The 24,210-nt window shown below is 40.8% G+C and overlaps 1 protein-coding gene across 10 annotated transcripts in view; it reads left to right on the top strand.

The window, feature by feature from the left end:
• Window positions 1-24,210, top strand: part of LOC146609422 (uncharacterized) — a 63,910-nt gene that overhangs the window by 27,054 nt on the left and 12,646 nt on the right. For 4 of the 10 annotated variants that reach the window (XM_085346805.1, XM_085346809.1, XM_085346808.1 and 1 more), the window contains exons 2-7: window positions 5,139-5,357; window positions 10,515-10,583; window positions 13,433-13,596; window positions 15,564-15,672; window positions 16,461-16,565; window positions 22,991-23,110. In XM_085346805.1, coding sequence (XP_085202931.1) covers window positions 5,139-5,357; window positions 10,515-10,583; window positions 13,433-13,596; window positions 15,564-15,672; window positions 16,461-16,565; window positions 22,991-23,110 — 786 coding nt within the window. Of the gene's footprint in view, window positions 1-5,138; window positions 5,358-10,514; window positions 10,584-13,432; window positions 13,597-15,563; window positions 15,673-16,460; window positions 16,566-22,990; window positions 23,117-24,210 lie in introns of all 10 variants that reach the window. The other 6 variants (XM_085346807.1, XM_085346804.1, XM_085346803.1 and 3 more) reach the window with 3 other exon arrangements.

The raw sequence follows: 24,210 nt of genomic DNA, 5'->3' as shown, positions 1-24,210 counted from the left end.
TTGCTCAGATGTGATTATGAAATATCTAAGATTCCTCTTAAGTTGTCTAGTTTCTATAAGCAAGCTTTGAATTTTGGGAAACTAATTTTCACCCACAATTTTTCACCTCACAATTCTGTGTTGTGGAATAATAGGGTTATAGTCATCAATAAGAAGTCCTTATTTAAATCAGACTGGTATGATAACGGTGTATGTTTTGTTGTTGATCTGCTTGATAGAAATGGAAACTTGCTATCTTATGAAGAATTTATTGATAAGTATAAAATAGAGATTTCATTTAATAATTATAATAAGGTTTGTAAAGCGATACCCACACCGTTGTTAAATCTTATCGTAAATACTTTAAAGTATTCATTAATAAGAACATGCTTACCTTCACTGACGATAGGTAATACCTCAATAAAGGACAAACAATTTAATAATAAGTTCATCTCTAATACCTTTAAGCAAATAGTATTCTGCAACTACAATGTCAATGTCAGACATGACCTTGATAGCATATTGAAAGACAAGTCATTTTCTTTTTACTTAAAATACCCACTTGCGCCTAAAATGAAAGAAACACACTTCAGAATCATATCAGGCATTTATCCAGTTGGAGAATTCCTGCATAAAAGGTTTAATTTTGAGGCCGACTCTTGTGCTTTCTGTTCTTCCGATCCAGAAACACTAGAGCATCTATTTTTCACTTGTCAGTATGTTAATGCTTTCTGGTTTGAAATACACTGTTGGGTTTCACTCAGAATTTCCAATGTACCTGCCTTCACATCTAAGGATATTCTTTACTTTATGGACAATCTGGATTCTGAAATCTCAGATGTTGTCAATTTTGTAATAGTGCTATGTAAGTTTTTCATTCATTTATGTAAGTGGAAGAATGCCTCTCCTATGTTTACCGTCTTCTTGAATTACTTTTGTCAATACTTTAAGTCACTTAAGCTTATTTCAAATATGAACAAAAAAACTGCTGTACTATACTGTAAAATCAAAAAATACTTGCTCTTCTAATTTTCTTGCCTGTGTCAAAAGGTCTATGTTCCTTATTTCTTTACTCTAGAAACTTTTATTTTCTCCCTGTAAAGTTATGATGACTTGCTTCACCATCTTTACAATGTAAATTGTTACAATTCTGGTCTGTTTCCTTGACTTGTTTTGTATATGGAAATTTGTTTCAATAAAAAAAAAAAAAAAAAAAAAAAAAATCTCTCCGGCATTGGAACCATCATCTGTTTTCTCTTCGGTCACGCTCGGTTGATTTTTCTAGTCGGCACACTCATTTCCTCCATTACGCGCTGGCTCCATTACCCGCTGGCTGCTTCCCAAACAAACACACGTGCGGCTTGGCACTTGTGCTGTACACAAGCCACGCGACATGACGCTGCGGCTGTGATTGGTTCGGCTCTGCGCTACTTAATTTGGATTGGCTGACCTTTTTTTTTTTTTTTTAAGAGGACAAGAGCGGCGAGGTCTATCACGATAGCTTAATTTCTCTATCGAGTAAAAGTTATATCGCGATACATATCGTTATCGTTCTATCGCCCAGCTCTATCTTGACGTATATTCCAGTTGTAATATTTGCAGAAGCATCTACTGAAATGAGTCCCCAGCTGTCTGCAGAAACTGTGAATGACCCTAGACTTACAGTGCCGTTAATGCATACAGTTATATATGCAGTATCTTTTGAAGCTCCTAGCACCTGCAGTTTAGTGTTTTTCCCATCAATATTTTAAATTCCAGGAATCCTGGCTTCTTTTTTAGCTATATAAGGCTGTTAAACTCTTTCAGTTCAAGTCAGCCACACTTATAATCTCCTCGTGGAAGGAGGAGCACTGCAATCCTCTTTTTGCCAAATCCTAATCCTTTTTTTCAACATCGAGTAGTAGCATTGCTGCCCTGTTTCAACATGATCCTGCATCCTTTTTCTTACAGTTGCTTCCTTATCTAAACACACAGGGGGCTTAATTCACATCCCATTATTCCCCCATTAGTATTCTGTGCTGTACTGTGCATTAAGGCCTTTGTTGAATACTGCGGGGATAGCTGGAGACGAGCCCAGTGTTAATCTGTGATTTATGTGGTTCGGTGAGCGTTTGGACCGGCCTGATGAGAGCGTCATGCTCCATCTGCCCATTGTTGGCTGACTTGAGTGGAGAGCTGCCCTCAAGCCTCCAGCCTCTCATCTTCCTGCTTCACTCTGTCTCAGCTCCTGTCTCATTATTCCTCTTCTCCTCAAGTCCACCTCCATTGTGACAAAAACAGCCCACTGCACTGTTTCCCATTGTCCTCCAGCTCTCCTTTCTCTATAAATCTTTCTTCTCAATCTCCACATGTCCTTGTAGAAGAGCACAAAATGTACCTTCTTCCTGCACCGCCATGCGTCACTGCCGCTCTGTGCACAGTGTCACCGATTCCTCCAGCGTGACACACAGGGAAGGAGGGACAAGCAGCTACTGAGCAGATCACAGCGACAGCATCAGCAAGCCGCCCAGTGTGGACAGTCAGAGCAGGGATTTCAACAGGATGATGGGTCAGTTATGATCTTCATGACCCGACTGAGAATATTAGTCATTTTTAGAAACAACATAAAACACTGTTTGGTTGGGTTGTAACTAGAAATATTTCTGTTTGTTTTGTTTAAATTATTGATTTTACGGAGGTGTCTATCCAGAGAGGGAGGAACGGGGAGTACAGCAGAGCCTGTAAAGCCAGTGAAAACAGCTGTATAATCACTGAGGCGTCTGACTTTGCAGACATTTAACAGGCTACACTACAAAGTGTGACGTGGAGTTTGAGAGATGTTGGTGTTGAACGGTCTGTGAGGATCTTGTGCTGCTTCTACATGGGATTGATGAGAAAACAACTAAACAAAATACCTCTCTCAGTCCATCACAGAGTCATCCGAAGGATACTTTAAATCCTTTTCATGTTATCTGCATTCCCAACGAGGTGACACTTTACATTGTCAGGTATGGATCTTGCAATTAAGATTGAAACCCAAAGATTTAGTGCTCTGCTATAAGAAGTCACTTGGTGACAGTGGGGAAGAAAAACTCCGTTCTTACAGGAAGAGATCGGCAGAACCAGGCGCAGGGAGGGGAAACCATGAGCTCGGACTGGTGAAGAGACAAAAGAAAAGCCTAGAGAGATGACGAACATCAAACAGGACAAAACTACAGAGGGAGAGGACAGAGCAGTTAATGGCTCACAAATGCATCAGAGCTCAATCTGGGACAAAGATAAAAAGATTTTTTATATTTCAAAATTCTTCAAAACATGTTTGTTTGTTTTTTCATTTTTCTTAATTTGACATAACAAATTTAAAAAAAGAAAGAAAAACTACTAATTCTGATACTAGCAGCAGAAATAGCAAATGGGCTGGTTATTATACCGCTTTTCTGCTCTGCTCGATATACAACATATACAACATGCCTTATTTACACATTCACACACATTCATACAAACAGTTTTTCTATGTCTAAGTGCTTTCAGTCTTACAGTCACACTCTGATGAAGAGCAACTCAGGTTTCAGTGTGTTGTAGAATGATGCAGCCAGGGATCAAACCTTCCTATTAGTAGAGAGACAAGGATGTTATGGTCTGCGGTGGTTGGCTGGAATTTCCATAAGGCTCCTGAACCTACCTGGGATCCGCCCCTGGGCAGGGCCACCTCCTCCAGCTCCTACACACCTGGAGCCAATGGCAGTCAATCAAGCCAGGGGGATTTAAGCCACATGTTGCTGCGCATTCACCGCCAGTTCGTCATCAACCTATTTGCTGGATTCATCTTGGCTCACGCGCTACCTCCGGACTCAGGATACAAAAGCAATCGTTTTAAAAATCACTCTGTGCCTCAACTGCCTGCCCTCCTGCAATCACACTCCATCTGAAGAACCCGGATCTCAGGTCAGCCTTGCCACGCCACTCAGCTCCCTGGATTCTCGTCACTCCCCTCTCAACACTCTGTGTCCCCTACTGCAATGTGACCGTTGCCTGCTCAGCTCCACTCTGCATCTCAGGACCCGTTCCCTCGCCCTAGCCACGTTTCCCAGGCCACGCCACGTCAGACTCTACGTCTTATTGTTTTTTGTCGTTGCTATGTTTCTAGCGCTTAAGCCTAGAAACGTAGCCTAATAAAATATTGTTAAACTATCTGCTCTCTCTCCTCTGGGTTTCTCTGGGTTTCTGCGCTCAGTTCAGTTCAGTACAGACCACTCGGTCCCGTGACAAAGGATGTGTTTCCACCTGGTTTCCTAGGTTTCCAGTCTAAATGCAAGTAACATTTAATTTCAGTGAAACAAAACCCAGAGCAGCTGTGGTTCGGGGGTAGAGCGGATCATCTGAAGGTCGGTGGTCTGCATGGTGAAGTATCCTTGCAAGAGATACTGCTACGTAAATCCAAGGACTTTTACTGCTTACTGTTGTGAAAAGCAGGGAAATAAAATGCACCTAAATTATCGCACAAACTCTTTGAACAGTAACATGTTTCTGTGTAAGCCCTGAAAGTGTATAGTTAGAAGTATTAGAGTCTCAGATGAAGTCGAGAAACTTGCCGAGCCCCAAACCGGAGTGAGATCATCGTTTTCTGTGGCTCCGTGGGGATGTTCAGCCTGATTTAGTATTAATTACTCCCGTGATTATAACTGTGCAAACATTTTCTTTATTTTAGGGAAGCAAGTTGAAGCAGACTTACACAACCATCTCTAATGTTTTCCTCTCTGTCTTAGCCTCCAAGCCTCATTATTAATGTGTGTGGTGGTGTCTTTAAAAGCTTTAATCTCCACGCTGTGGCTCACCTGCTGCTCCTGTGTTTATTAGTGTTGACAGGAGACTTTTTACCTCTTTTGCACTGAAGCCATCGGGGACTAAATGCAGGATTTTTTCTAATGAAGCTGAAGTGTTGCGTTAATGAAGCTGTCGAGGGCTTCACGGGTTCTCAGGAGCTAGATGGAAAGCTTTTACTGGAAGTCTCACCTCGGAGATTGCACAGTAATGATGACTGACATGACAGCAGGATATCACGTATTTGACAAAAAGCAGCAGTGACAGCATGAGGAGAATCATGTGCAGAGGTTTTTGGGATAATTACACGCTAATAAGCATCACAACTTTATGTTGTTTTTCTCCTTTGTGTGTTGCAGCTCTGCCCCTGCAGACAGACTCCCAGTCCATCCAGAATGGGGACAAATCTTTGGGGAAAGACCTCCTGACTCCAGAGGACTCAGCCGTCTCAGACCTTTCTCCCAAAACAGACTCCAGCTCCAAAACAGAGACCCCCGTTAAGACAGATGCCTCCTCCAAGACAGACGCTCGGCCATCCACGCCTGGCTCAAGCAGCAGCAGCCCTCAGCCCAAGAAAGGTAGACTGAGCTGTCTGGAGCCTTGTTTGTGGCAGCGAGGACAGAGAGTCAGTCTCAGTTTAGCAACTGAGGGGACTTTTATGTCTCTACACTGAAGATGTAAATGGAAAGGTCAAAGAGAGACGGGAATGATGTACAGCAAGGTGGCGGTTTTGTGGACTGTGTACAGAAAAATTTATTTTATACAAGACGACCTTCTAGTGTTACAGGCCCTGGTTTTAGTGGTTTTGGAGTATTTGAGTTCTTCTTAAGATTTTTGTAGGGGTTTGATTATATCTAGATTGAGGTTTTGTTTCTTCTTTTGATTTCATTTTCATCCTGGTAAGCTTGGCTACTATTACTCGTGCTATTTGACTATTTGAGCTGCAGTCTTTAGGAAGTATTTAGCAAGTTTTGCCTCTTTTTATTTTAATCTCTTCATTATTATAACAGTGAGTCTGATTTCTTGTATTACTGGTTTTTTTTTAAAGTTTTACTTACTTTTGGGTTTTCTGCTAATGAGTTTGTTTTGTGACCTGTGTTTTGGGTCATGTTTTCTTTATTATTTTAGTATCTCGAGTTTAGTTTATGGTTCCTGTCTAGTTTGCATAGTTTTGAAAACCTGTTATGATGGTTTATTGTTCTAGTGCTTGTGTTCTTGGTCTTTATTTAGCCAAAGACAAAGACGACAAGAGATGATAGCGACTTATGAGCCTGTTGTGAGCGGGTCCAGTGGTTTCCAGTGAGTGCTTTTTAGCCTAAAACCAATGATGTACAGATGATGTCTTTAAGTTACTTCAGAGTGGTATGAGCCCTCACAACTAACAAATATAGAAGAGCAGGCTGTAATTCTCCCTTCACAGTACATGGATAACACTTAAACTGTGAATTATCTTTAAAAAGAAGAGAGGAAGTGGTAAAAGCATATCTGTGGGGGTGATGGGATCACCACTGCTGACTACCCACTTCCTTCAAAGGAGTCAACTGAGGTGAAACACCAAAAACCACAGAAACAATTGTTTTTGGTGTGTAAACAGCTAAACAATAGTTCTAGACAGAGTCCAACAAACAAGGTAACAAAAGCCTTTTTGTATTTGTTCCAAAGTTGGATCAGACTGAAAGTTTTTCTCTTGATTAACTGTGACTTCATAAATGATGAGAGGTGGTTAAGGAAAAATTTAAGGAAAAATTGTCACTGCAAATGGGGAGGCTGCAGAGTTTGTCCTTCAGCTTCCTTAAAGTCAGAGTCTCCTGAGCTCCTGCCTCTGTGGACGTATCGTTGCTTGTTTGTTTTAGACATAAAGGGGAATTCCAGTGATTTTACACATCAAAGGTGGTTTTCGGGTCTTCTGAGAGCGCTGCTGCTCATGTGAAAAAAAGTTGTTTAAAGCGTTTTGTGTCTCCTGAGGGAGCTGCATGAAGTCTGCCTCTGAAGCTGGTGTTGTACAGGCACAAAGAAGGGAGACCTCTGTAGTCTGCTGCATTAGCTGCTTGTGGCATAAATCAAAGGCTGCCAGGTCTGTAAAGCTGTTGTCCCACGTGCACTTTGGCTCTTAATTTTTCAAGAACTTACCTGAAAGATGGTGAGAACAGAAATGTCCAATGGACTGAGATCGCACGTTATCTGGTCTTTAATCTGCTCTAACCAGATCCCTCACTCACAGTTAATCTATATGTCAGAATATTACAAAGTAAGAAGTGTTGACTTCTGTTTACTGCAAAACCACGCAGTATTTGAAGTACCGCAACCACCATTGAAGCAGACAGCTTCCTGCTAATTTGAGTTGTGAAAAATATATTTGCCTTTTCAAGAAATTGTGTGCATGTGCACACAATTGTGTGCTAAGGGGCAATCAAAAATAGCCCAGTACTTAGAGGCGATATCAAAAGAGCAACAGAGGACATTTCAGAGTGTTTATGTGTTCATGTAGAGTCAGTTTTGTAGGACTTGGATGTAAATAAATTCTTTCATTTTAAATATATGAGACATATATTATTGGAGATGCATGAATATCTACAATTTAGACTTTAAAATGAAAGTCTCATGCAGTCTGTCCATGCAGTGGACCTGCCAACCCTGCCTGACACATCTGACCCTGTTCATGTCGCATGGTGAGTAATGTACGACGAGATAATGTGTCTCGCTTTGCAGCCCACTGAGAGTCAGATGGTTTTGCGCCTTCTGTTTTTCACATGAAGATCGTTGCTGGAGTATTTTTAGCCCATCCCACACACGTTGAACAGTTAATGCGAGAACTATTGTGCTTCTTTACAAAGTACAACCAAGATCTGGGATTAACGCTCTTTTCTCCAGCCCTTTCCGTGTTTCCTTCTGTCTCGGTATAAAAAATAAGCTGTACCACTCCAGCTGCATATAAACAGTCACAGTAATACTCTGCTTCTGATTGCTGGTGAATTCAGGAGAATCCACAGTCTGTGGGAGAAACTCAGCTCACAGGCTTTCAGGACACAGCATCAAGCAAATAGGACATTATGACCATTTAGTACAGTTTATACTCGCTATGAAGCCTCTGCAGATCCACCTTTACCCCTCAAAGCACACTTGCACATGCTCCTTACACAGTTTCAAGGTGAATGTCATTGATCTGTGGAAAAACAGGCTGCATTTGGGGTGCTTATTATTACAGTCGAACCCCAATTTCAGGCAGTGCCATTTAAGTGCGAGGTCAGAACTGCTTTAATATAGTGTTAAAATGACAAATAAAAATGAGTTAGAGCTTCAGCATTAGCAGAACTGAACCCTTTTCTTCGCCTGCTGTGAGGCTTTTATTAGTTGTTAAAACAGGAGTCAGCATTTTCTCTCTGCGTCGGCTGTGGGGTTCATTTGTTTTCTGATCGAGACCGGCTCTTCGTGTTCATCATTCACTGCAGAGAGTGGACTATTCATGCTATCCGTTTTTCTCATGTGTGGACATTCACATGCTTTCTATTGTAATGGAAGTTTCACTCTGTTAGTGAGCCATTCCCACAGGACAGCTGGTCGTGGATGAAAGCCGAGTTGTTATTTGTTGTGGGGATGTGGAGTACAGTATGGGGTGGAGGTGGCGATGCATTAAGTGACGTCTCGGCGATACGAGACCTGCAGGCTCACTCTGGAGATTCGCTCTTCTCTGTTCTTATTACGCCTGCATACAGCTATGTAGGATGCTCTCTGCAAGGTAGTGTTGGGGGGGGGGGTTGCCATGGAGATGGGCTGAAGTGGTGCTAGGTCCTCTGTGATTGGTTTAGAAGACGTAGCATACATATTGCATAGCACAGAGAAGAACCACAAAAGGAGACGGGATCGGCGAGCACCCCAGGAGTCCCGTTTTTTTTCCAGCAGCTCTTCAGTCACGGCCTCTCGGAGTCAGAGAGAGCTACGCAAATCCTCACGTTACACCAAAGTGTATCAAGATTCAGGCTAATTACTGCTTCAGATGAGCGTGTCTGAACAGCAAATCACACACGGGAGTTTAAATGTTGACCTTGAAACTGAATCACCTCCTTTTTAGATGTTAAATATTCCCAACATTGTTCAGAATTCATTCTAAAAATCATTATACAGCACAAGATTGAGAGAAACTGCTCTTAAATCTGGTGTTACTGCAGGGGATAGTCATGGATCACTTGGCATACTGCAGCAGGTTGAAGACGCTGTATCTGGGGCAGTTATTGTTTTTGGGCTCTGTACAGAAACCTTATCTCATCTATTTCACTGACCCTCAGTAGATCTGTGTCCGGGATATTCTGGGCATATTCTTTTATAGAGATGCTATAAAAAGAGGAGCTGCGGCAGTCAAAGCATCCTGAGCTTAAATCTGTTCTGAAACAGCAAACTTGGAGGGAAATGCGTAACTTTTAGGGAAAAATAAGATTTTTAAAACCTAATTTCTGTCAGATTTGACTGGTTCAGCAGTTCAACAGGAGTGATTATGTCTGAGTGATCAATGAAATTAAAGTTAAATGAGATAATGCTTCATAAAAGCTTCCTAAATGCTTTTCAAGATGAGTGATGAGACTTGTTTTGGTTTGACTTTCTATTTTTCTGGTTAGAATGCTTTCTAGAATAAATTTCAGATTTTCATAGATTTTCATAGTGGAGAAGTATGACACAACAACAATCAAGCTCTTTCCTTCTTTGACAGTAAGGCCTGAATTATGCTTCAGCTTTAAATCTATATTGTAACTAAGGGCAACACTGTAACCTTCCACTTAACCTGACCTGCACCTCCTGAGAAATGTAACCACATGTCAGGTCTGCACGACTTTAATAGCGTGGAAGGTTGTGGTGTAAGGTCAAGAGGGGTTTCCAGTTCTGTCATAAGTTTGGACAGAAAGTCTAAATTAAGCTTTACCGTAGGTTGTTCTCTGCTCTCCACACCAGAGGATTGTTGATTCACTCTCAGTATCAGCTCCTATCATTTGAAACTGGGCCACTGCTTGATTAATTGATCAATTGATTGGTTAATTTTTCTACATGTCTTGGGTGTACTGCGTGAACAGGAGTAGCCTGAGCACAAAATCCTGAGGGACTCCAGTGCTGAACATCGAGTGGAGGAAGCGTGACATCCAAACTATTTCTTTATCTTATAAATCTGTAACATAGTAAGAGAAAGCGCATTAAAATAAGTAAATACATGTTTCTTTTGGTGTTGTTTTAAAAATAAGTTGCGTTTTTTATATCACAATCATCATTACGACTCTCAGGATGGCTTTTTAGAAAACAGGTTTCTCATATACTCAAATAAAGTCCATGAGTTGCAAGAATTGTGCCATTTAGTGTGGGTCTGCTTGGGGTTAATAACTCATGACTTTCTTCACACAGTAGGCCAAATGCTGTTTTCTGGGATTCAGATTTTAGCCATTTCAAAGCTGAGACTCCGTAGCAGTAATCAGCTTTTTTCACTATAGCTCTGCCTCTGAAGCTGATGTATATATAGTACTGTAGTATTATACACACAAAATCATAGTAATACTACAATTTTTAGTATGTAGGAAACCAGAAATGTTTTCCTGCTCTCTTAAGTCTTGAGTCTACTTCTCACATACCAGAAAATGATCAATAACTCTGCAATCTTTTAGCTTATTGTTTATAAGTTTAGTGAAGATGAGATGATAAATACAACTTGATGTGAAAATATGCATGTGTTTGTGAAGTAATTCTTTTCTCCCTTACAGACTCAGTGAGCTCGGAGCAAAGACAGAAGCTTGCAAAGGAGCGGAGGGAGGAAAGAGCCAGATACATCGGTAAGAAATGAGAAAGCGGATATAAAACACGATGGACTCAGCTGTCAGCTCCAGAAACCACTGCTACTGGATGCATGAAGCAGGGATTTCTTGTAACCAACTTAATGTGTCGACATCTTTTATCTTTTGTATCCCTCTTTGTGAATCTGTCACTCTGCTCTGAAGTGACTGACGGTTATTGACGTCTCTTATTGTTTCTTCCTGCATGGCGCTCAGAACAGCAAACTCAGCTGCAAGGTAAGGGGCTTCACTAAAAGCTTTCGCAGCAGTCATGCCATGTGGGAGTAATCAGCATCATTATGTGGATCCTTTTTCCTTTCTGCCGTGCCCGTTCTTCTCCCCCCCATCACCGATCGCTTTGGTTATCTGTCGCCACTCGGTGGAAACTTTTGAACTCCGTGATCGGTCTGCAGCCTCATTTTTGGTTTAAATGTATCTGCTCCTATCCTGTTTGAATCTATTTTGGCTTTTGTGTTTTGCATTCCCACCCAGCGTGCATGCTCCACACCTATAATTAGAGTTTTACTTTGTGGCTGCAGAATGAAACTTCTCCTTATAAAAACACAGAGGCTGGTCCAAACACATGAGAAGCTGAGGACGTCTCCGAAGCGCAGGCGGCCAATCGGACCAGAGCTTAGTGGGCGTTTCCCAGCAGAGACGTCCCATAGAGCCCAAGGCAGTCGGCGTAAAAAATGAGCAGTCATTACCATAAACTGAGACCAGGCCTCGCAGACAGATTAGATTTAATTACTGCTTCCATTAGTATCAGTTATGTGGTCATGCTGCAGCAGTTAAAGTTAAACGTCGCTGCCTTTTTATCGAGAATATCCCAGGTTCAGATACTCGGAGCTAAGTTTCGTTTTCAGCCGTCTGCCCCTGCGCGTAATTATGTGGCAGTGTTAAGCCTTTCTTCAGTGTAGAGCCTGCAGTTTGTTGCACACAGTATGCAGGTGATGCCTTATATATGACAGCTTGTTATGTAACTGCAACTGTGCTCTAGATATTTCGTGCAGAGATGAGCATGTGAAAGCAAGTTCCGAAGCGTTAACCTGACACATATTTTTCAGTCCTGCTATGGATAATTAGATTTTTTCAGGAATGGGATTTAAGGAGGAGTGAAGACGTCTTTCTCGCTGTTGATGAAGTGCAGACGTGTGCGTGTCGTTGGCTCATTAGCGAAGATGAGCCGCAGAAAACCGAACTAAATATAAAACACGTATTTGTGTCAGACCATTGCTGCATCCTTGCATAGCTTAGTGCTGTTTTCCTGTTGCTGGTTAACTCATAAACAAAGACATTTCATGCCGTTCCTTCAGCTGGATCCAGCCTGTAACCCTCCCGCATCTTCACCCATACTTACCCGTCCATCTTTTTTTCATTCTTTTCATATAAAGTATGATATGGAAGCTGATTGAAGACGAGTAAATGCTGCGTAAGATGAAGGCTCTTAAATTGAGAAACGATTGATTGCAGTCTGATCGTTACCCGGAGAAATGAGCCACAGCAGTGTGTGTGTGCACAGAAAAACTGGCATATGCTGGAGGGTGCTGTAAAAGACAGCAGGGAACTTCAGCTTATTTACTGTTATCAGGATTAAAGTGTAATGAACACAGTGTCTTCCGTCTGTTTTACCCGTTTTGTTTGGGTGCTGCTGTTAGAGGCCTTTAAAGATCTTTAGCTGATTATATGCTATTACAAATAAAGAACTGACTTTCAATAACAGGCATAAATTACATTTTCTTTTCCAAAATAACATTTGAAATAATATATTAATGATACGCTGGCGTCTAATGCTTATGCTTTAGCCAGGCATGAGGCACAGCTCCAGGGATTTTGGTCCAGACTGAAATATTATGACAACAGATGGATGGATTGCCATGATATTATCTCCCAGAGAATACCTTTTATAATTGTGGTGATTCCCCTCTTCTCCCTCTTGCACCAAACGCAGACAAATCTTTCAGGTTACTGGTAAAACATCTCCACAGAGTTTGTATACAGAAATCTGTGGCTCCCGAAGGATGAGCTATTCCTCAGGATGAACTTTAATAACTTTATCAAGCTTTTTATCTGGCACCCTCACAGCTTCAGACGCCTGTAGAATTAATCAGTCTTAGCTCTATTTCATGTTAAGCACAAAGCAGTAAAAATTAGCATTCTAACCCACCAAATAACAAACATACGATAATCAATGGTAAAATGCATTATCCATAAATGTTCTGAAAGAGTTAAAATCACTGTAAACCCACAAAGCACCTTTTTAAAGTGGACTTCTTATGCTTTTCCTTATTTTCTGTCATATAAAGTTATACTGATGGAGTGTTGGATGCTCATATTAATCATGGCCGAAGATTCAAATAATGAGGTCAGCATATGTAGAAGGAGCCCAAAGCTCAAGCTTAAGACAGTTTTTCTAGTCTTGGCTGTGTTTGATGTCAGTGAGAGCACTTTTTCTTTAGCCCCACCCACATACTGTCCAAAACGTCAGCTTATGAGGGGCAGCCAATCAGAAGAAAGCTGGCTTAAAACTCGAGGAGCTAGCGCAGTTTGTTTCAGACAGATTATGAACAGAGGGTTTGAACCAAGACTCAAAAAATTATACATTTTGACTATTTTTAAACTGTAATTAATGCAGAACTACTTGAGTCCAAGAGTAAAAAAGATTAAGCCATAAAAGGTCATAGTAGCTCCCCTTTAAGGTGCCAAATAAGGAAAAGGGAGTCATTTGTTTATATAGCAGTAATTCACAGCATTGCAAAAGCAGCTAACACGTGAGACCTAAATAAACTGTTTCAAACTGATATTGTTTTTTGTAAACAATTCTCTTTCTTTCTGTGGTGACCCTGCAGCTGCAAAGAAGGCTCAGTGGCTGCAGAAGGAGGAGAAGGCCCGGCGTCTGAGGGAGAATCAGCTGGAGGAGCGCAGGAGGAAGCTGGAAGAGCAGCGGCTGAAGGCGGAGAAACGTCGAGCGCTGCTGGAGGAGAAACAGAGACAGAAGCTAGAAAAGAACAAGGTGAAAAAGTCAAGCTTCCCATTTATCTGTTTGGTTCTTAAAGTTGACATCTGAATCGTCCAAAACTAGACTCTGTAACAAACACTGCATATTTGAACCCTTTCATGTTATTTTATAGGTTGATTTTGATGATTATCACTCAGCTGTTGGAAGAAGCAACCAATACTCAAAAATAATATTTATGTCCAGTCACAGAATACATTTCTGCTCTGCTTAAATTGAGCGCTAAGTAGGGTAAGGGAGTGTTTATGTAACTAAAACACTCTGCTGTACACAGTTTTTAGTATTCGGTGATTTCCCCAGGGACTTCAGATTGATAAATTTTACTATCTGACTGTGGAAAAACTGCTTTGTTGGATAACAGCATCATACAGCAGTAACTAGTCGTGTTGCCATCACAGAGAGGATGCCAAGCATTCAGCAAACAAGCTGCACATAAGTGTTGGGTGGACAAATTAATTGCTGACATCATAAAAATATTCCCATTATGTAACTAATGAGCTTCAGGGCCTTTTTGCACTCGATCCAGTTAGGTTTGGCTTCACATTGCAATTATGCAAGTGCACTAAGGAACCCTACGTGACATCTAAGCCTCCTGTCTTCCTTGCATATGTTGGCTGCATCTCATTATACTTTTGTGACCTCATTTACCATGCTTTTGCATGCTGTCATTTTGAATAGATTAAAATAAATGAAGAGATTCACTTTTTACAGGTTTACACACTGCTGCTGTGATTTAGCCTCTTTCATTCTACCTGAAAATCCCTGTTAGGGGATCCTACTACACTCATTTAAAGCTCCTTATTACTTTCAGAGTGGCTTTGTGTGACTCAAAATTCAAAATGATCCTTATTTACTTTACACTGGCCCTAGTTGTAACTCCCAATTACATTCACTGTCTAAAACAAGCAGTTTAAGCTATATTTCCCCTGCCTTTAAACCAGGTTTATTTTGATTGGCTGCTGCTGCCAAATGGAAGGTTTTAACATCAGGTGGGTGGGGCTTCTGGGCTCACACTCAAAGTGCAAGAGATTATCATATTAAAGATATCTACTCTAACTGACGTCACATCGGGCCAAGAGTAGAAAGAAACAGTGATTAGCTCGTAGTTTTAACCTTTGGGCATGTTTTAAAAGACTGTGCAGCATTAGTATAGTATACAGACAAGTGACCAATAGCCACGTGACATTAACTTGTCCACTCTTTTGGACATGTGACAATCATGGTGACAATATAGGAGGATCAAGTGAATAAGACCCCAGCCTCACAGACATACAGACCAGTCAGTAACCCCATTGTACCCGCCTGCTGCTAGTGGAAAATTGTTGGCAAAAAACATTGTGATTAGCTTGGTTGTTAGCATTTTGCTGCAATCATAGCTTGAATTGAACTCATGGACTTGCTGAACTGAAAAGTGTGATACAAACTGGAAATGGAGACCGTTTGCCTTCAAAGTAAAAGTTTAAAACATGTTGGCCACAGGGGTGAGGCACAGCTTTTACTTTGAAGGAGAACCTTATCCACTTCCAGTTTCCTTTGCACTTTTCTCAAGTTGTACTTATGCTGGGCTAGTAATTACCTATTAATTCTTACCAGCAGCTGTCAGACTCTATAACACAGTTAAACATCCTTTTGGTTATCGAACACATCAGCTTGTTTGTTCACTGCACATTTTATACATGTCTCCGTACAATATTTCTATACATATTTCTGTACATTGTTACCTGTATATACGAACTTAGGTTGCTTATGTATATAGGACCACCTTGTGTCTTCCTTTTATATTTTATATTCCCCTTGCTATAAGAGCTGTGTAAAACCCAAATTTCTCATCTGTGGCATAATAAAGGTCTATTCTATTCTATTCTATTCTATTCTAATAATTAAGCTGTTAAGCTGTCATTTCCGGTGCATATTTACTATAAAGATGTCATAGTTTAACACTGACTGTGTGTTTCTTCATGTAGGAGAGATATGAGGCAGCTATCAAGAGATCGACCAAGAAGACTTGGGCCGAGATCCGCCAGCAGAGGTGGTCCTGGGCAGGCGGACTAAACCAGACCTCCCGCAGAGAGAGTGAGTTTCAGATGAACCTAAACTATAATTATAATGATAATAATAATAGTAATACAAGCACATATGTATGATTTTCTCTCTGTTAACTCAAGTCTTTGTGCTGCACAGACTTGTGACTCACTGCTTCAGCTGATGCAACTCAAGGAAATAGCTCATGAAGGGTTTGCTGTCACAAGGGTGGGGTACCAGAGGCAGATGACCTACTCAGTAATTTATGATTATACCACTCGTAATTCCTCACTGTTGTTTGGGCAAAAATCAGTCCTGAGCGTCACAGTTGTTCATTTAAACTCAGAAGGACGAGCTTGAAGGTAGCCGTCACGCTCACGTTTCATTAGATCAGAAGTGTGAAGTGTGTTTTTTCAGGGAGCTGTGAACTTATTTCCCCGTTTTCAAACTTCTGTTAATGCTGTGTGACGGGGTGGTGCTGAGGGCAGCACAGTTACCTCTCCTCCAAAGTGTGAAAGGCCCTGATTGTGTGTGGAAACGTGAGTGATATTTTAGTTTTGGTAGCAGGAAGAAAGCTCGAGGTATTTACTCTGAAATGTGACTTCTAACTACACCCCCCCCTCCCACGCTTTCCCCCAAATTTCCTCCCCATTTCCCTCCAAATCTGACTCCAGATTAGATGATAGTGAGTCTAATCTCAGAAAACGGTGAGTCCCTGTTCACAGCTGCATGTTCCAACCAAAGCAGCCCCGTCTCTTGTCAGCCCTCAGCTGGGGCCGCCACCTGCACCCCGGCCGCCTTGTGAACAGTTGTTGTCTGTTGCGTTCTCTCCGGTGCAGGCAGATGCTCGGCCTCCACGGTCAACTTGCCGAGACAGGTGGACCCTGTCATTAACAACAGGCTGTCCAAGTCCTCTGCCACGCTCTGGAACTCCCCCAACAGAAGTAAGGACGACCCGACGTCAGTGTCCACCAGGCTTCCTCTTCCCTCTCCCTTTCCCTTCCAGTTCATCCCCCTCCTTTTCCACCTTCCCCTTCTCCTCTTACCCTAATCTGGTTTTGTTTTATTATAACTGTCGTCTCTGGTGGCCTGCCTGCCTGCCTGTGCTTGGTGACTGGTCATTTACCACCTACTCCCTCCTCTTAATCACGCTCTCGGTCTCGTGTGCATCGTGTTTTTGTTTTTTTTACTTTTTTCTTTAATTTCAGTTGGTGGCTTGTCATTGATTTGAGTCTCCTCTGCATTTTTGATCAGCCTCCCTTTCACCTTGACATCACTGAGCCATATTTTGTGGTATATTTTGGTGTTTCATAGGCTTATAAGTTCACATCTTGTCACCTCCTTTTTGGTTGTCCCCTCCACTGTACTGTTGGTGGTTGGCTGTGCTGGTGGTGGTGGTGATGGTGATGGTATAGGTGGAAGGTATAGTGTGATTGTTGCAAGTGAATCAAGTTTAGCAACTAAATGCAAATATATATTTTTATGCTGCCTTAAACTATACAATATTGGATTGTTTCCTTTGGTTTTACATGTTTATCGATGTAATGGCTCAGTCACACTAGAGTAAAAAAGGACAGAAACTTCATCGCGACTAAGAAACATCAGTAGTGGTCCAGGGAATCTGCAAGTAGTTTTGATCTCAAGGGTTTGACAGTAATAAACACAGACAGATTGCCAAAACATTGCAATCAATCTGTGCTGATGAGTGCTAATTAGCTGGGATGCATCTCTTTGAAATAGAGGGCGTTACTCAACTGGTTGTATTCTGATTATATGAGTGTAAACAAGCAAGGTTGCTGTGCACCCATGTCATTTAAATCGCCATCCAGCAGCAACAACTATTTGTAGAGGAACTTCTGTTTCAAGCCTGTAAGGTTATGGCTGGACTCTCACCATAAGTAGATACTTTGAATTTCTGTGTATGCTGACAGCAACAGCTTTGCAGCTAATGGCAACAGATTTGTTCATAATCACTGAATTGTTACAAATAGATTGCACATAACTGCTAGCTTGACTCTATTCAATCACAAGCTGGTAGGAGACTAATATCAGACTGACGCTGTTTTATTTGTTTTATCGCACCAAAAGCCACTTTAATGATGGCATCTGACTGCAAGACTAAAGCAAATGTTTCAAAGGCAACAAGCTCACAGGGTTAATAGTTTTGGTCATGCCACAGTCTCCGGCCATTATTTTCCCTGCACAATCTGATATCCCTGTGTTGGTGTTATTCGTTTATCATCATAATAATATTGATCCAGGATCAACATTGCCATGACCACTGATGATGTCTGAGCATTTAGTTTAGCATTAGCCAAAATTTTTGAATGACCAAAATGAACTAAAACCAAGCTGAACGTTTGTTTTAGAAGAGTTTTATATAGACAAATGCATTTTTCCCTTTTCCCCACATTGAAAAGCTATGACATCACCAATGTGATTAATCTGTTATAATTTTGATCCTGGACAGACGTTATTATAACGATGCAGCTACAACACCAGCACGCAGATATCAGATACAGTTTTTTGACTGTAGTATAAGACATTTTCTTACTTTTAGGTTTATGTAAAGATACTTTTCAAGTATATATTACATCATTCCTCTTGTTCAAACAGTGCATAAAATTAAGCAACAAGCCCTACAGTTAAAATAAGAAACTCATCATGAAACTGTGCGAGCTAGCTCTGTAAGGTTCAACAACAAGTTGAAAGTTTTTCCTCCAAGATCGTGTTTATGCTTAGAAGTGGATTTTCTAATTTCCTGAATTGTTGGTATAACTTAAATAGGCGTTAGCACGATTATTTCTACACCGTGTGTGGACTGTGCACATAAGTCAAGCTAAACAGCAACATCAGCATGCTAACATGCTCCCAATGCTAACACGCAGACTTTTAGCATATATAAAATTCCCTTAGTTTACTGTGTTAGCATGCTGGCATGTTTTTATTAGTACTTAACACAAGGTTTTGCTTCAGAGGGAAAATGATCAAATGGAGTACTTGGAAGCATAGCCATCAACCTGAGTTAGTATGACAGTTTCACTGTAGCTCATCAGTAACATGAAAAAGCTACTCAAATATTTCTGTCATTGCTGTTAATTACATTGTTGTTGTCACGCACAACTTGACAGATCTAGGTTTGCTATATATATATTTATATAAAGCTCTTGCATATTGTCTCAGACTTATATCCGTTATATGTGTACTCAGCTGAGATTTCAGAGACCTTTTACTATAAACAAGCCACATTCACGCCGCCGCCAACCCCTCCAGCATCAAAATGCAAACTTTTTTCACTCTTTAAAAGCAAAAAATAATCATAGACACAAAGTAGTAAATTGAAACAAATTGCCACCAGAATTTGATGAAAATGCACAACAGATTTGGATTTTTCTTTTTTTGCTTTTATCCATTTGTTAAATTTGAAACATTGCTGTAGGTAATATTTTTTCATTCCATTAAAATAATATTTCAAATATCTGAAACTTTTGTTTGAGGTTGTAGAAAAGTATAAGATGATTTTAGCATGCCACGTAACAAATATATAAAAATATTTCACTAAAAATTCTTCTAAAAACTGGATTTTCAGGCCAATTGTAATTGTCTTTCGATTATTTAAGGAGTTAGTTAATAATAACAAGAAATGTTATTTTACAAGAACTGAATAATTTCAGGTAAATGCTGACAATTAGACATTTAATCATAATAATAAATAGAAGTAGTCGCTTTAAGATATTTTTCAGCTTGTAACAAACTGAGCAGTTGTCTTTTTGTCAGCAGTACAATAGTATGTCTAAATTGCTCTATCAGACTTCTTTTATCAATCTCCCGAGTTCCCACATACACACACTTAAGCGACACTGTCTTCATCTCATTTCGTCACGCCTCATGACGTGTTATTATTGATCGTATCACCCACGGTGCAATCACCAGCTCGGTTATCGGCTCGCTCGCGAACACAATACAGATTCAGATTTTGTGCTTGATCATCACTAATACAGACACTCCGATACTGCAGGCACATGAAAGGACGGTCGATAGCAGAGCTGCTGTCTCTGGGCCAGTTTGCAGAGGGTGGCGGGATGGTGACGTTTACAGATGCAGGTACCTCGAGGTGAACAGTCGATCAGCAGGCGGCAGCTCAGCCTCCCTTTGCCGCATTGGAGAAGGAAGAGGAGGGAAAACACTGTTGCTTAGCAACAGGAGGTAGTCGGGTTATCAGTTTGTCATAAAACATGCTGTGAGAAGGATCTGTCCTGTGTGCAGCAGAGGTGACTGCCTTTACGGTGGAGGTTTAAGAGTGGCGGCATCTCGAATGAGTCGTAGCAGCTCTGATCACACTGACCCTTGTGTACATGTGGTGTTTGTCTGTAGGTGAGGTGTCTCACACTCTGGCTGGTGTGTGTCGTTAAAACAGAGGAATGAAAAGAATCTGAACTTCATCGTCACACATGGACGCTTCTATAAAAAGCATGTTGTTGGTTAAAATTACCGGACAACAGACAGGAAGTCGCCAAAAACCCGACCGGCTGTCGTAAATTGACAGACGTCACAGTGAGACTCTGTCTGGCTGTGGGGTTTTGGACCAAACAGTGAAAGCAAGACTGTCAAACTCATTTTAGATCCTGGGTGTGATGTGCAGCCTAATTTCATCTCGAGTGGACCAAACCTAAAAGCGTTTGCTTAAATCTTTAATTTTTTCCCAGTTTTTGTAACAGTAGCCAAAAAAGCTTAAATTAAAGTTACCACTTTTTACATTTAAACAACTGACAACAGAAAGTATTTCACCCAGCTTTTCTCATTTAATAATGAACCACAACAACAACTTCTCTATATCTAAAAATACTTTTAACCTTTCAGACATTTCCACTGTTGAGTATTCGGGTTGGCATCACCACAAAAGGCTTACCATGTTTTTGTACTTTTGTTTTTTACCATTATTGAAAAGTAACAGTAACTAAGGGGTTTACTCCAGTTTTCACACTTAAATGATACAGTTTGCTGAGCTGTTTTTGGCCCCCAGTCTGCATGTTTGACACCAGTACGTGATGTTATTGAGACAATAACAATATCGAATTACCAAGTGATGCTGGTAGAAGTGAAAGTACGAGTTCTGCTTTCTTCTGTCATTTGTTAAATGTGGCATCATGTTTTTAAGGCTGTGGTTTTACTTCAGTTTCTTTTAGTTTAATAATACTATTCACAGAAAGTTCTCTGGAAAAACAGCTGAGTTTAAGCCAGGGAAAATACAGAGTATATTCATCTTTTATTTATTGTGGAAAAACTACTTAAAGCTTAGCTCCAGGAAAAACAGATACATTTACCACACTCGTGGCAAACGAGCACAAGCTTCATGCTTCGTCCTGCTTCTTTACATTTCTCACCTGACCCTGATGAGAGTCTAGTTTCCTCTCAGACCTCTTTAATTAGCAGCAGTATGCTGAAAAAATAAATGTTCTAGAGTTCTACATATTGTTACAGTGTAATAATATGTGTTAGTCATTTAGATAAATACTAAAAATACATTGTTTTTCTTACAATATGCTGCATGGATTAGAAAGAAAACCATCTAAGAAGCAAGGAGGGCTAAATGTTAAAATGTTAACATTAATAGTAGAAATTGTCATTATGTAACTGATTAGATATTTAGATTGTTGTTATTGGTGCTTTAACGCCACACTGTTTACTGCTTTAAATATTGTAAATCATCATTATCTATAATCTATAAATCATTAAAAATGTTGTATTCAATGTTTGCTGTTTTAGTTTCAGCATATACATACACCGCCCAGTTTTACTTTGTTCTGTATGTATTAAAATGCACACCCAGTTATCTGTATACGTCTTTATCGTCAAACCTTGACTCAAACCACGTGTACGTGCGCTCCTGTGAGTGCCATTTATTCTTTCTTTCTCCCACCCTTTATTACAATCTGTTGGATTATATCCTCCTGTTGTTGCACGCTGACCCTTTATCACATGAGACTCGCTAAAGAAGCACGCAGAGCCATGTTCAGGTCGGAGGAGTGCGTCTGTGCTTGCAGGACAAACAGCACAGAACCCAGAAAACTCTGAGGGCCCTTAGCAGTTAGTGTGGGGTCGTGTAAATGGCCAAAGTGGGTCTTACCTTTGTTTTTGAGTGGTAAGTCGTAAAAATGAACTGGGGACACTCCTCTGTGTGTGTGGGTTTTGTTTTTTTTAATATTTGATGTCTTTGTGCACAACATGTTCAGGCGTTCATCCTGTACGACTTCTCTTCAGTGTTGAGTCTCATCATGTCTGAAAGGCAGGCTGGAGTTTGACCAAACATTTCTCAGCAGCAGTAAGACTCACTGGATGAGTTAAACCTCAGCGGTCAGAGCTAAAGAAGCACTGAGCTCAGGAGTCTGGGGATTTCCTATTTTTCCTATTGTTCACAAATCCCATGAATAAACTGCTTTATGGGGCTCCATTGTTGCTCAAAATCTCCGTGACATGCAGGTTTTTTTTACCGTCAGAGTGCTGCCACAAACTATTCCCTCCAGAACACCAAATGAGTATTAATCCGCTGTTGAAAATAGTTCCTACAGTTGCTCTATTTCTTCCTGTTGAAGTTTTACCTTTAAATCATATATTAATTCTTAGGCCTCCAGTTTATCCATTATTATCTACTCTTTGGAGAACGTTCTCTGATTGGCTGCCTGTTGCAAACCAAAGGTTTGAACAGCAGGTGGGTGGGGCTTCTGCACTCGCTTATAGGTGTGTGTGCAGGTGATCGTGTAAATAATATGCCTGTTTGATATCATACAGAGCTTTTGACTCACAGGATGCTGGGAACCAAACCCCAACAAAAAGAACAGATTTTATTGTACAAAGCGATTTGGAATAAAGTATTTATAAATCAAATAAAAATTGAATTTTAATCATATTTAATTTCTTGGTTCCACCTGCTGATATTCGAATCAACCAGTGAGCGTTGATGCTTCCCAGAAATGTTTCCGTAGCTGAGCTTGCATTCAGGTGCAGGTGGAAACTCGTGTAAAATCCTGTGGACTAATCTGCATTTTATTCCTGTCTGAGAATTCAAACCCTGAAGACACAAACACATTGACGGTCTGAGGGTTTGTCTGGCTAAATAAACACACGATGAAGGTGTTTATTTACAGGTGTTTACATCATAACCAGGTAACATTTCCTCATCCGGCTTCATGTGTGTGTTTTCGTGAGGTTTTCAGCAGCACACGAATGCAGCATAAAAACTCCACTCTGCATCGGATGTAGAGAGGGTGTGTGAGTGTGCGTGAAAGTGTAAAGTGGGAGGTTTTTTAGTGTGTAAGAGGAGTATCTGCTGTAACACTAACTCGACACTGACAGCGCCCTCTCGTGTCAGCCCGCAGCCTGCGCCTCAGCCCGTGGGAGAGCCGGATCGTGGAGCGGCTCATGACGCCGACGCTGTCCTTCCTGGCCCGCAGCCGCAGCGCCGCCACCCTCCTCAACAACAGCGACTCTCGTGAGTGTAAGACACCTGCTATACCTTTCTACCCTTACTCTGCTTAACCTCTGCTCCTGTGCACACACGTCTTATTGTCTGTAGTGATTTTTTTCATTCCTTTCATAAAAGGGAAAGAGTTTGTTTGCTGTGAATCAAACAAAACGGAATAAGATCCTAATCTTCCCCCGTTCTTTTTATCCTTTGTGGAGCATGTGGTATGTTTGTCCTAAACTGTGCCTTGGTTTACTTCGTGGCACATTTATGCCGAGTTCTACACAATATCATCACAAAAACTTCTCAGTCTGAATGATACAGACAGAAAAATGAACGATGATGAGGTCGTAAATCCCTTCATGTCAACCAGTGCCAACAAAACACAAAGCTGTTAGATTGTTTTTAATCCTTGCCATAGCTTGGAGTGTGAGCTGCTCCTGCCGAAACATACAAATCCAAAAGTGGTAACATCTGTTGGAGGCCTTGTACTGTTGTCATGGATGTAAGCAGTCCATGACACATTTGGAATGACGGTGTGCTGGAGTGAACACAGCAAGCAACAAGATCACTGACAGTCTCTGGGACACATCGACAGGCAGAACTATTTTCCAGGCAACAATGTTACTTCAGACTTTTGAATAATATCAGCAGATTTTACAACAGAGATACTAGAGCACTATCTGATGAGCTTGCTCCCATCAGGGATGTATGGGAAAGATGTGTGCAGCTCATTTCACGGAAGGTCAACCCAGAGCCTGAGGTGACAGTGGGTGAAGATTTTGCCCCAAGGAAAATGCTCCTTATGGCGATACATGTCCAGCAATCCAAGCAAATACTACATAATCTGATTTGATATGAATACGAGCTATGCATGGAATTGAAAACATGGGTCAAGATTGACCCGTAACACCACAAATGTAACCATACAGTAGTTCATGATATTAAAGTAAAAAATAAATAGAACAAATTTATTTTAGAGAGCTCTATTCTGATACTTCTCAGTAAAAAGAAGTTAACATAACAACTTTTTATAGATCTTTTAGATAATTCCTGTGAGATTCCAATTACCATTTTGTTAGATTGAGAACGAGAGGTATGCTGTAAAGAAGGCAAAAGAAAAATAC

The sequence above is a fragment of the Diplotaxodon limnothrissa genome, linkage group LG22, assembly GCF_057381915.1.
Source record: "Diplotaxodon limnothrissa isolate DT_005_m linkage group LG22, D_limnothrissa_male_GT1.1, whole genome shotgun sequence".
In the NCBI taxonomy this organism is placed as follows: Eukaryota; Metazoa; Chordata; class Actinopteri; order Cichliformes; family Cichlidae; genus Diplotaxodon; species Diplotaxodon limnothrissa.
This window is presented reverse-complemented; position numbering and strand designations above follow the sequence as displayed.